The following is a 14263-nucleotide window of genomic DNA, read 5'->3' as shown; positions in this document are numbered from 1 at the left end:
TATTGTATTTTATTTAAAGATTGACTTTACATGGCTGTTGTATTATATTGTATTAAAAATATTTAGTTCACTAACTTAAATTTGATTCAATATTTAGTTTTCTAGGAATTTAATTACCGGTATATTATATTTAATTCAAATGTTTAGTAGTAGGGATGTCCGGTAATGGCTTTTTGCCGTTATCCGATATTCCGATATTGTCCAACTCTTTAATTACCGATACCAATATCAACCGATACCGATATATACAGTCGTGGAATTAACACATTATTATGCCTAATTTGGACAACCAGGTATGGTGAAGATAAGGTCTTTTTTTTTTTTAAATTATAAAATAAAATAAGATAAATAAATTAAAAACATTTTCTTGAATAAAAAAGAAAGTAAAACAATATAAAAACAGTTACATAAAAACTAGTAATTAATGAAAATGAGTCAAATTAACTGTTAAAGGTTAGTACTATTAGTGGACCAGCAGCACGCACAATCATGTGTGCTTATGAACTGTATCCCTTGCAGACTGTATTGATATATATTGATATATAATGTAGGAACCAGAATATTAATAACAGAAAGAAACAACCCTTTTGTGTGAATGAGTGTAAATGGGGAAGGGAGGTTTTTTTGGGTTGGTGCACTAATTGTAAGTGTATCTTGTGTTTTTATGTTGATTTAATAAAAAATAAAAAATAAAAAAAATAAAAAACGATACCGATAAAAAAAAAAACCGATACAGATAATTTCCGATATAATATTTTAAAGCATTTATCGGTCGATAATATCGGCAGGCCGATATTATGCCGATAATATCGGCCTGCATCTCTATTTATAGTAGTGATTGTATTTTATTTTTATATATATTTAGTTTACTAATGCAGGGTGGCACGGTGGCCCATGGTTTAGTGCATGTGCCTCACAATACGTATGTCCTGAGTAGTCCTGGGTTCAATCCCGGGCTCGGGATCTTTCTGTTTGGAGTTTGCATGTTCTCCCCGTGATTGCGTGGGTTCCCTCCGGGTACTCCGGCTTCCTCCCACCGCCAAAAACATACACCTGGGGATAGGTTGATTGGCTACACTAAATTGGCCCTAGTGTGTGAATGTTGTCTGTCTATCTGTGTTGGCCCTGTGATGAGATGGCGACTTGTCCAGGGTGTACCCCGCCTTCCGCCCGAATGCAGCTGAGATAGGCTCCAGCACCCCCCGCGACCCCAAAAGGGACAAGCGGTAGAAAATGGATGGATGGAGTTTACTAATGCGGTTTAATTGTATTTGATTTGATTGAAATAATGTGTTTGTTTGAGAATATCCACTGGAAAATGTTTTTGGGTAGAACAAAATCTTTATTAATCAGGAAGCTTGCTGCTTGTCAACAAACACACGACATTGTTGCTGACAGGTTGAATAAAACACTCAAGGCCTCAAACATGATTGTTTTAAGCTGCTGCAGTTGACAGTGAGTATATGCCAATCTTCTATGGAGCTGCAAATATACACAAAATTATTGTTTTTACTATGTAAGCACATCGTCACTGAAATGCAGTCATGAAGGTAAAAAAAAGCACATTTCAAATGACCGGTGTGTTACATTCACACACATAACTTCTTACATAGTAAAAAGGTTGTTTTGGAAACATTTACATGTATTTTACAAGCGGCCTCATTGATGTGTCTGACACTCAAGTCAAGTCATAAAAAGATAATTCCATCAAAAGCCTCATTCATGCTCATCATCAATTACAATCTTTTAGTTCATTCATAAGAATGTGTTGTCAAATAAGATATTTGAAAGACATTTCGTTAAGATTGTTATAACAGCAAACAAAATATGACCCACTATAGGCGACAAATTGTGTCTTTTAACTAGATAACAGACAGACAAATGTGTTGGTAGTAGAACATAACATAAAATATATCATGTTAGCACTGACAGCAATGCATGATCACTCAATTCACGTTGTTCCTAAACTCAGCTGATGGTGTCGATCGTCTGAAGCTGTGCTGAAGTCATTTTCTTATGCAGGTTATGAATTTATAATGAAAATAATAAAACTTTGGCCATCATATTGGCATAAAACCAGGCTTTCAAAACAAATCAATTTCATTTCAGGAGCTTTTAAAAGGACAGTGGAAAAAAAAAAAAACTCATTTAATTGCAAAAAAAATCTGCATTCTTCTCTTGGCCAAAACTCATGGATTCTGCAGCCCCGCCACTGACCACACCTGTTCTGTTGCGATTGGTTAAGGGCTGCATAGAGCAGTGTTTTTCAACCTTTTCTGAGCCAAGGCACATTTTTTTTATTGAAAAAATCCGGAGGCACACCATCAGCATAAAACATTAAAAAAATTATCTCAGCAGCCGTCATTGACAGTAAAAAGTCGTTCTTGCAATTGTTGGATATGACTTTAAACCATAACCAACCATGCATCACTATAGCTCTTGTCTCAAAGTAGGTGTACAGTCACGACCTGTCACATCACGCTGTAACTTATTTTGAGTTGTTGGTGTTCTCCTGTGTGTAGTGTTTTAGTTCTTGTCTTGCGCTCCCATTTTGTTGTTAATTGTCATGTCATGTATGGATGTACTTTGTGGACGTCTGCTCCACACGATGTAAGTTTTTGCTGTCGTCCAGCATTCTGTTTTTGTTTACTTTGCAGCCAGTTCAGTTTAAGTTTCGTTCTGCATAGCCATCCCTAAGCTTCAATGCCTTTTCTTAGCGTCACTCGTCTTTTGTTCATTTTTGGTTTAAGCATTAGATCCCTTCTCACCTGCACACTGCCTAACGCTGTTGTCTGCATATTGTGATCACGACAAACCATGTTCCCGACATCTACAAAGCAATTAGCTACCTGCTGCCACCTACTGATATGGAAGAGTATTACATGGTTACTCTGCCGATCTCTCGACAGTACAGACACTCAACAACGGCACATTTGCGGATTATAATTACTGGTTTGCCAAAAATATTTTTAACCCAGTTAGGTGAAATTACATAATCTCCCACGGCACACCAGACAATATCTCACAGTACACTAGTGTGCCGCGGCACAGTGGTTGAAAAACACTGGCATAGAGCCATGCTTCCTCAAACAGTAAAGAACAATTTGGTATGAGTGGATAAATATTGGACAATCTGTCAAAATGTGTTCACCAAACAGAGAAGGAGTGATCGTGAGGTAGGTCTTCAGATCCCCGGAAAACTAAACATATTCCTGTGGCTGCCTTACTCGGATTCACGGTAGCATCAGATAGCATCTTTGAGCAGATAATACTGTATCATCTCTTTTTCTTTCGGACATATCAGGCCAGATCAGGTCGGTGGTGCATTCTTCACACATTCTTCACTCACGCTTTACGTGAGGGATGAGGCAAAAACTAACCCAGATCCACTGTAGATGCACAATTCTTACACTCTATCAACTGGAAACCGGGCAAGATGTCATACATGAAAAGTCACCTAAAGTTGTGACGAGAGGAATTCAAACCATTTCGTGGAAATCTCGTGAAGTTCTCGTACTCGACCGTTCACAAGATTTAGGAGTTTGATAAAAATGAAAGCAGGGATCGTTTTAAAACCACACCAATCTCATCAGATGACACTTCCACATCATCGGAACCACTTTAGAAACATATACATAGGTCTGAAACTGTACACATGTAGGATAGGAACTTTACATCAGGGGTCTCAAACTCACAGCCCCTTGCTGTACGTCACATCATATTTTAGTGTAAATGCAGCCCGCGCACACTGGGCAGTTGCGAATAAAACAAAATTGTGGACAGAAAACAAAATTCCGGTCCAAACACAAAAATGGCAACACAACAAATACATAGGGCAACTACTACAAACAAAATATATCAACTCTTAACACCTAACTTTGGCAAATTTTCTCAAAACAAGTGCCGCAAAACATGCTGGGAGCCAGTGTTCTGTCAACATGCGCTACCCATTAAAACAGCGCATCAATGCTAAAGTTTTCCTCGAGCAAAGTATCAATCAAAATGAACTACTTTGTGTAGACTTACCTTGTGTAAACTGTGTCACTCGCCCTAAAATTAAGTCATTATTTTGAATTATATTTCTTTAATGGAGACATATGTAAGAATTTCATGTCAAGTCATCACTAAATGGCCCTGATATATCAAATGGCATTAATAAATCATGTTCTTTTCAAACACCTCTATAACTGATAACAGTAGTTCAGCCGGGATATGCTCATTTCAAAATTAGATTTACAGCCCCGAAATCTTGTTATCTTTTTCATTTCGATGCCCCTCCCACCACCATTTAAACCAATTAGAAAGTCCATTAATGTGTCACATCCACGTTGCCAGTTACGCACCGCCATCTTAGTATAGCTACCGCCACTGGTAAAGTTACTAAACATGTCAGACCTTAGTAAATCTAAAAGGCGTCGTTACGATTCTCAACTTATTCATGACAAAGCCAGGAACAAAACGAGGATTTGTATCAGGGATGGGTTTGAAAGATGGAGACGATTGAAGGCGTTATTCATCTGACGCCAAACTTGCTAATTTCCTCCTCGATAGGTAAGTAAGGCAATTACGTTTTCTTATTACTTGTAATAAATGGAAACGGACATTTCGTATGTAAACTATATTGTCCAATACAGTGTATGAACTTGACTAACAAAGCTAGTATGTTCGTGCAACGAATGCTTAGCATGCTAGCCCGGTCAATGGGAGCGTACACATCGACATGTAGGCCCATTAGCCTGTATGTCGATGTGTAATTGAACTGACAGGGCAAAATATATTTTCGACAAATAAAACCTACGTGGATATGGGTAGTGTCAGGGCCTATTTTGTTCTCAATATGCTGATACGCTGAGGAAATGGGTTCCGACATTAGCGCGGCTGTCGTGGCAATGTGAAACGTATGGAGACAGCCAAATTACATGATAAAATAATTCCTCATTCGCGTTTGCATATTGTGGACTACATGTACCAAGTTGTATGGCAATTTGAAACGTTTGAAACAGTAGCCTATAGGCATACCTTGGTAAAATGTCTCCTCTTTAGTTTTGGGCGTACATTAGGCTGCTAAGCATGCTGTACTTATTTTCACCATTGCTTGTAGTTCGTTTGAGTCTTTGTTTTCTGATAGTACTGACAATAACCATATGATTGCGATTTGTTGTGATATTGTACACAGGCATGACGTACGTCTTCTTGAAAAAAGCCTAATTTCTGCATAAAATGTGTTGGTTAGAGATTTGTTATTGACAAAACACGTTTCTATTCAGCTATTATGGTCCCAGCACCTCAACCCCTAGTAAGAGGCAGTGGAAGCTGGAAGTTCCTTGGAGTAGCCCAGTTGATCGAGCTGGATTTGGCTGGGTATCTGGCAACCTCAGTCAGGGAGGCGGTTTGAGGGGGACTACAGAATTTTGACCGTGATTGCAGTACCATTTCTGGCCAGATTCCTACATATGGCTCCTTTAATTGTGTCTTCTGACCAGTAAGCATGTAGACACTTAAAGTGTAAGGAAGTTCACAATGAAGCAAATAATGGTAGCCTACATTTTGTTTACATCGGAAATAGTAAATGGTAGCTTTTTTTGACCAGGCAGCTCATTTTGACAGAACACTGGCATCATTTCTGACCCAGCTTTGCGGCATGTTTATGTAAATAGTTGCAAAAAGTACATGTTTAGAGTTTAAACATATCATCCTCCAATAGTGATAGTCGTTGCCCTAAGCAGGGGTCTTCAATGTTTTCCCCCAAATGGATGTAGGCAGCCCGGCTGGCATGAATATAATAATATTATTATTAATTAATGTTTTTATTTCAAACTTACAAGGTACAGTGAGTATAATCGTCATGTCACTGCCATTTATAAACGACACAGCACTGTGTTGGATCAATGTGTTTTTGTAATTAAAGACATTTACATTTGTGGAAAAATCGTGAGTGGGAATATAAAAGAATATATAAAAAATGTTCAATCAACCGAAAAATTTCACAACACCCCCTGCAGTATCTCTGCGGACCCCTGTTGAAGGCCTCTGCCCTACAGAGTGTGTTTGTTAGCTAGTTATTCCTTTAAGCAAGCTGAAGTGTCTCTGAAAATCTTCTGAATAACCCATCAGTGTCAAAATATAACTTTCCTTTTGTTTTGTTTTCTAATGCATACATTTTGTATTTACAATGAATTGAGTCCTTCCATAGCTAAGGATCACTATAGCTGCTAAACAAGTTAATATGTCTGTCATAACTTGGTTAAAATATGATTATGAAGCGAATACTTGACATGCCAGGTAAATTGAGTTTGAGACCCCTGCTTGAAAAGAAGCAGTATTTTGTGTGTTTCTATGAATAAAAAGCACATTTGTACAACATGTGTTTCACACTGCGGGCTACTGTTAAAATGGAGCTTCCTGTGTTTTTAGATTGTATATCCATTGACATTTGCATACTCGCTCCCTCATACTGCAAGGTGTCTTCTGCCAAGTCTGAACACAGAAGAAAAACAAAATTTCTTCACCCAAAACAAGTTGGATTATTCCGAATCACAAAAAAGTGAAGACCTAGTAGCTCCACTTTTCCTCACAAGCAGCTGCATTGCCCTATTATTATTAATTAATATTGATTCCTTGTATGCAAGCTTGTCCTTCATGATGCTAATGAGTCATCGCAGTAGACTTGTGTCTTAACGTAAATACTCCATTGCTCACGACTTACACCTCCTCGACTGCTTTATCTTTGTCCTCATCTTCTTTCTTTTCTCCTGCATCCGCACATGATGCTTCAGCCTTGCCGTCATTTCCTCCATCTTTATCTCCATCAGCTTCATCTTCATCATCTTTGGAATCCTCATCCTGAAAGTACAAGACTGTGACAGTGCTGGGTCTCAAATGGAATGCTTGGGTCAGTACACTTCAATACGTAATACTGTATACACTGTAGGGTTGGACGGTATACCGGTACTAATAAAGTACTGTGATACTAATTGATTGAAATCGGTACTATACTGCCTTTGAAAATACCGGTACCATTCTTTCATCCTAATGCCGCTGTGCGGCGGTGACTACAGACCCAAGGCGCATGATGTTGATTGTGTCAAAACGCACACACAAGCAATAACACCTTTGAGTGGAAGAATGGCAAAAAACACAATTTCTACTGGTTAACAAAGAGGGTGCGTGAAGCGCAATATGGAGATATTTGGGCTTCAAAAACAACGGTAGAAGGTGGCGCTTTAAACAAGGAAGCGCCGCGCTTCAAGTGTTGCTTTAAAACACGCCTCGCCAAACGTGGCGATTGGTATTACCACCTTTGCTTCGAACTTAGGTAAACATTTAAATAATGAACATTCAGATCTGCCCAAGGAGTTTAAAGAGTGACAGGTAATAATGTAGTTGTTACACCTGTCCTGCTGTTTGGCTCCGGTGCAGACTGTCGTCAAGGAGCGCAGGGCAGACGTTCCCTTTGGGGTCGATGTTTTGGTCGGGGGTAACCCTTCACTTTACAATGGGTCTGCTAAGCTCCGCTTTCCTGTCAGTATTCGAGGCCGCCGATTTGTAACATTCCGGTTGCTTTATTATTAGTTTTGCAGGACACAACCGGACCCGTTATTTTTCTACTGCGCAGTGCATGTGCTACCTCTACCTCTCTTTACTCGCCCACGCACTCACTGACGTCATTCAGACAACACGTTGCCATTCTCACAAACACACGTGCGCTACTCTCATAAGTTAACCAGCTCCTCTGCTGTGCAAATGTGATATGCAGACGCGCACACAGCTGCTTGGATTGATGCCAAATATTAGCGAAGTTAAGACCGCCCATCTAACGTCAACCAGTGCAAGTAAAATGACTGAATTTGGTAACAAATTGCTACAATTTGTGTTTGATCTTTAACAAATGTGTGTTTTACCTGCTACATGGCTTATCTGTGTACATTTATCCATAGTTTTGTTTTTAGTATTTACTAATAATTGTATTTTTCTTAAAACACAGACCAGGATTGGCAACCATAAATCAAAAATAATTTAATAGTATGTTAATAAAGCTTTTTTATTATATTCTAATCTAATTCTTGATTATGGAAAATTGTAAATTGCTCTTTGGGTTCAACAAGAAAAACACAATGTGTTTAATGCCCTGTAATTTATATTTTAACATTGTCAAATGTTTCTTTGAGTGCAATAGGAAACATATGTTTATTGTATTGTAAGCTTTTCTGTTAAAATAAAGCCAAAATAGAAATATTTTAGTAGTTCCCTTTATTTTGAAAAGTATCAATATACATTTTGGTACCGGTACAACACTAGTATACTGTGTACTAAGTTTCTGACTGTGATAATGCTGACAGTGTAGTGCCGTCCCAAATCCATTACTGTCATTGTATACTTACTGTACCTAAAATAATCGTATTGACCTTCTTTTTCTCTCCTTTTCAGTGGTGAATAACGGCCACTTATCATCAACAGTTGGATTGCCCCATAAAATATCTGACTGCTTATCAGTGTTTCCCATACATTCATTTACTTGTGGCCGCCACAAGTAAAAAATGTATATTCATTTTTTTTTTTTTAGATTTTGCATTTGAGAACAGGCATCCGTAGTTAGCCGACAGAGTGCAGAATAGCGAACTAGACTAGTAGTACGTTAGCCGTCAATATTTGTTTCCACAGTTTGGTGACTGTATTTCGGTGAGTAGAAATGCATTTTCTGTTTTATGTCAAATCTGTCCCTCAGAATCGAATTTGTTAAACCTTTGTTAAAGAGTAAATGCTAATCTTGTTAGCCTGTCAATGAGATTGTCCATTGTATGTTAGCATTAGGCTAGCAGCACAAGTTAAATGACTGAATTTTGTAACAAATTGGTACAATTTGTGTTTTATCTTTAACAATGTGTGTTTTACCTGCTACATGTCTTATCTGTGTAGTTTCAGCCATAGTATTGTTTTTAGTATTTGCTAATTATTTTATTTGTCTTAAAGCACAGACCAAGAGTGGCCACTATAAATCATGAGGCATTTAATACAATGTCAGTAAAGCTTTTTATTCTATTTTAACCTAATCCTAAATTATGGCAGGCTGTATGTAATGTATACATTTGTAAATTGTTCTTTGAGTGCAACAACAAAAACTTAATGCGTTTAATGCCTTTTAATGTTTATTTTAATCTTCTAAAATTGTTCCACGGTATTCCGGTTTCAAGGTCTTTACAATAATACCGTGACACCTGAAAGGTATCAAATAAAAACTTGGTGATTATTTTTGTGACGTGTGTTCATAGAAGATGAGGGGAATTTTTTTTTTATATTTCCTGAAAAATGTCATTAAAATCTATCCATAACTATTTGAGTTATGTTGCTAGCAAATAGACAAAACAAACCCTGGCGAAAACACAACCTCTTTGGCGGAGGTAAGAAAGTCTACAATCTGCAAAGCAATGCGTGCCACTTTCGTCTTGAGCGTTTCCGAGGCGACACAGAGCCAGCCTGTCACATCGCACTGCACAGAGGTAATCACCAAAATAAAATGTTCAATGTGAGAAATATGAGGAAACTGAAAAACTTCACCTCAATCCATCATTCATTTCTACCTCTTGTCTCTCTCGATGTCACAGGGTTGCTGGAGCCTATGTGAACTCTCGCGGGAAACCGTGTACATTCTAGACACGTCCAGACCTCACAAAATGTCATCCAGAATATGCATTTGAAGCCAGCGAAGGTAAGTATCAGTTTGTGAGGTATTTACATTATTAACAGTTAAAGGGACAAGCGGTAGAAAAGGGATAGATGGATAGTTAGTTAACTTTTCTGAGAAACAGCATTTTCCAGACAGATATAAACATGTCCACTGCGGAGGACACGGCTTCTCATAAAGTAAAAGTTGAAAGACACTAAGGTGAACATTATTATTTTACACTTGTTGTACTGGATATTTACATTGTCACTTAATTTTTTTAAATATTTGCTTGAAACTCTGCACAATTCTTTGCACTTAAAAATGTATGTTTACAGTAATAAATGAGTAGAACATTTTAGCTTTATGTTTGTGTTCAATTACGCTAAGTGTGTTTATCCTAAACATTCCTGCCACTTTTTAAATCTTTTTTTTTTTTTTACATATTCCACAATAATATTGTGCCATGTCCTTAATACCGTTACATCTTTCTGCCTTGGTTCTTGGTGAGGGCGGTCGCATTTCTTTTCCCCTCCTGTCTTCTCCCTGCTTTCTCTCTTTGTCTTGTCTCGTCTACACTTTTTGGAGCATCTTTCTCTGCGCTGTCCTCCAAATCTAAACACCAGACATGGAATTGATTAGCTGGACTCTCGACTCAATTGACAAAACCTTTTCGACGAGGAAAAGAGGTTCTAGGGAGCCTGGCTGCCCTGACGGAACCATTGCTGCGGGGTACGTGAGAGACTCCTGGGTGAAATAGTGAATCATGTGCCTCTAAGTGCTGTCCGTCGAGGACGTGGAAGACATCTACCTTCTCCTCTCTGGTCAACAAAAGCCCCATGAAGATTCTAGCGGGAACTCTCATTCAACCCTTTTTCGATTACGCATGCACCTCTTGGTACCCCATCACCTCCAAAACCCTCAAATCTAGACTCCAAACATCCCAGAACAAGCTAGTCAGGTTACTTCTAGACCTCCACCCCAGATCACACCTCACTCCTACCCACTTCTCCAAAGTGGGCTGGCTCAGGGTGGAGGACAGAGTAAAAGAACTTGCACTGAGCCTAGTCTATAAAATTTGCTACACCTCCCTGGTACCGAAGTACATGTCAAACTACTTCCATAACGTAAATGACCGCCATAACCACAACACCAGGGAGAGCTCCACTAACCACGTTAAACCCAGATTCCTATCTAACAAAGGTCATTCTCCTTCTATGCCACATCAATATGGAATGCACTCCCAACAAGTGTAAAAGATAGTGCATCTCTATCCTCCTTCAAAACCGCACTAAAAGAACACCTCCAGGCAACTACAACCCTAGACTAACACCCTCTCCCCACCACATCCCACCTCCCCGGATTGTAAATAATCAAATGTATATACTTGTTCTTATGCTTTCTGAGCTCACTATGTTCACTGCTCGCTGTACATAGCCTACCAAGTCAGACCTACACTGTTTCAATGTCCATTTCTCAGATTATATTATTGTTGATGACTGAAGTGCTGATATCAACCAAACCTAACCCCCCACTCCAACCCCCTCCACATCCCACCCCCCGGATTGTAAATAATGTAAATAATTCAATGTACATACTCTGATGATTAACTTGTGTGATGACTGTATTATGCTGATAGTATATATTTGTACCATGAATTGATTAACGTGGACCCCGACTTAAACAAGATGAAAAACTTATTCGGGTGTTACCATTTAGTGGTCAATTGTACGGAATATGTACTGTACTGTGCAATCTACTAATAAAAGTCTCAATCAATCAATAAATCAATCAAAGCAGACCCTTTAACCGTTAAAGCAGACCTGGGCAAATTAAGACCCGGGGGGCCACATGCGGCCCGTTAAGCTTTTCAATCTGGCCCGCCGGACATTCTCAAATCATTTTTTTAGAAGTTTAAGATGGAAAGTGTAGCTGCCATTATGATGTGCAGGCATGTTTTCTAATGACTGTAAGTCTTCAACTATACTAAGTCTTTCAATGGTTGGAATCTGCGCTTATGGATGATATACCAGTTACTATGGTAATCTAATTAGTTACTATGGTCATCTAATTAGTTACTATGGTAATCTAATTAGTTACTATGGTAGTCTACGTCACAGCAGCTCAGACGAGGCACCAAGCAGTGTGGGCGGGAAGCGTTTCCACAGACGCGGAAGGAGATTTTCACAACAAAGTTCTAAAGCTTAGTGATATATCAGATATATCAGATTGTACGTGGGTTTATTTTGTACCCTTCGCGTTCATATTTCACTGTTTGTTGCATTTTTGTTGCGTTTCACTTGATTGTAAAATATGTCGATCGAAAGGGGGTGTGACGTTCATATTTTGTCAATATTCAGTGTTTTATCGTTCATAGAAAAATGTAAAATTCCATTACGTTTTTTAAGGCGGTCTGTCATAACATTTTTAGCATTCAATCAGACATTATTGTGAGGTTTTGTATTAGTGTCCCTAAAAATAGATATACCGGCCCCCAGACACATTTTTTTTCTCTAAATGTGGCCCCCAGAGTCAAAATAATTGCCCAGGCCTGCGTTAAAGGCCTACTGAAATGTGATTTTCTTATTTAAACGGGGATAGCAGGTCCATTCTATGTGTCATACTTGATCATTTCGCGATATTGCCATATTTTTGCTGAAAGGATTTAGTAGAGAACATCGACGATAAAGTTTGCAACTTTTGGTCGCTGATAAAAAAGCCTTGCCTCTACCGGAAGTAGCAGACGATATGTGCGTGACGTCACCGGTTGTGGAGCTCCTCACATCTGCACATTGTTTACAATCATGGCCACCAGCAGCGAGAGCAATTCGGACAGAGAAAGTGAGGATTTCCCCATTAATTTGAGCGAGAATTAAAGATTCGTGGATGAGGAAAGGGAGAGTGAAGGACTAGAGGGCATGCCACAAATTAATCCCGCATAACAAACACCTCCCCCCTCCTGTCCATATAACCTGCCAATACAAATCAAACACCCGCACAACACACTCAATCCCACAGCACCGTTCACCTCCCCAAAGTTCATACAGCACATATATTTCCCCGAAGTTACGTATGTGACATGAACATAGCGGCACGCACGTATGGGCAAGCGATCAAATGTTTGGAAGCCGCAGCTGCGTACGTACTCACGGTACCGCGTCTGCGCATCCAACTCAAAGTCCTCCTGGTAAGAGTCTCTGTTGTCCCAGTTCTCCACAAGCCAATGGTAAAGGTTGACTGTCATATTTCGGGAATGTAAACAATGAAACACCGGCTACGTGTTTGTGTTGCTGCAGCCGGCCGAAATACACCGCTTCCCACCTACAGCTTTCTTCTTTGCTGTCTCCATTGTTCATTGAACAAATTGCAAAAGATTCACCAACACAGATGTCCAGAATACTGTGGAATTTTGCGATGAAAACAGACGACTTAATAGCTGGCCACAATGCTGTCCCAAAATGTCCTCTACAATCCGTGACAACACGCGCAGGCGTCATCATACCGAGACGTTTTCAGCAGGATATTTCGCGGGAAATTTAAAATTGCTCTTTACTAATCTAACCCGGCCGTATTGGCATGTGTTGCAATGTTAAGATTTCATCATTGATATATAAACTATCAGACTGCGTAGTAGTGGGTTTCAGTAGGCCTTTAAAGGGTCTGCTTCGCCATGTGCGTGCGTAAGACGATGTTCAACAAGTGTGTTACCTGTTTGACACGGTTCCACCTCCGATTTGGAACCCGGGCCTTCATCCTCTTGGACAGCGCCAGCAGCTTGTTGTGTCTTTGTCTCCTCTTGGCCTTCTCGGTCGCTTCTTTTTTCCGCTTCTCGTCCGCGCCGTCCGAGTCCGAATCATCTTGTCGCTGGAGCCGACTCCTCTTCCGTGGCGGCCCCATCTTCTTCACTTGACTTGCATCATCCTTCTTCTTCTTCCCCCCATCACCACCACGATCATCATCATCATCATCATCATCATCTTTGCCAGTGCTGGACGATGAGGATGAGGACGAGGATGAGGACGAGCTGTCCCGTCCTCCCAGGAAGGACCGCTTCTTGCGAGTCACGGAGCGGCTGTGGTCGCTGGAAGTGTCCCCGGAGTCAGACCTTTTCCACTCGTCCTGGTCGCTGTCCTCCGGGGAGCTGTGGAAGTCGGACTGGGACCTGGAGGACGAGGACGAGGAGAAGGAGCCTTCGTCACTGTCGTCCAGGATGGACGCAGGCAAGCCGATCTCCCTCTTCTTCGACAGGTCGGTCTTGGTTTTGCGCATTGAAGCGAACATTTTGCGCTTGTACAAACTCTCCATGTTTGCACACGCAGCGTGACGCCACTGACATCAAACAACAAGTACGCTGACTACACGCTAAGCTAGCGGCTAAAAGTCTAAATGGGAGCTCGACCAGAAAAAGTTGCCGCCGCAAACTACTTTCCGTGACGTTACTTATAAGCAGAAGCTGTCGTTCGGTATTAGAATGAAGATTTATGACTGGATTCAAGAGCGAAATTGCTCACATTCTCTTCTTGCTAGCAGTGTTATTGTTGTGGGTTCTGCTTCTTCTTCGCCGGAACGAATACAACAATAACTCACAGCGCCTCCGTGCGG

The 14263-nt window shown here is 40.1% G+C and overlaps 1 protein-coding gene across 2 annotated transcripts; it reads right to left on the bottom strand.

Moving 5' to 3' along the window:
• Window positions 1-1332: 1332 nt before the first annotated feature.
• LOC133638668 (uncharacterized) lies at window positions 1333-14263 on the bottom strand. 2 transcript variants are annotated; one of them, XM_062031503.1, is made up of 2 exons: window positions 13370-14263; window positions 1333-6857 (listed from the first exon to the last, which is right to left on the bottom strand). In XM_062031503.1, exons 1-2 carry the CDS (start codon window positions 13964-13966, stop codon window positions 6696-6698), a joined length of 759 nt encoding a protein of 252 aa, XP_061887487.1. In that variant the 5' UTR covers window positions 13967-14263; the 3' UTR covers window positions 1333-6695. The 2 variants fall into 2 exon arrangements, with proteins under 2 accessions (XP_061887487.1, XP_061887488.1); XM_062031504.1 differs by having other exon boundaries at window positions 1333-6843.

The sequence above is a fragment of the Entelurus aequoreus genome, linkage group LG21 (genome assembly GCF_033978785.1).
Source record: "Entelurus aequoreus isolate RoL-2023_Sb linkage group LG21, RoL_Eaeq_v1.1, whole genome shotgun sequence".
Classification (NCBI taxonomy): Eukaryota; Metazoa; Chordata; class Actinopteri; order Syngnathiformes; family Syngnathidae; genus Entelurus; species Entelurus aequoreus.
This window is presented reverse-complemented; position numbering and strand designations above follow the sequence as displayed.

Bases quoted from the DNA above. Each gene is read 5' to 3' on its own strand.
- LOC133638668 (XM_062031503.1), bottom strand. From the start codon at position 13,966: ATGGAGAGTTTGTACAAGCGCAAAATGTTCGCTTCAATGCGCAAAACC. The intron at 6,858-13,369 runs GTAACACACTTG...GCACTGTCACAG, and splicing joins GGTGGAACCGTGTCAAACAG to TCTTGTACTTTCAGGATGAG.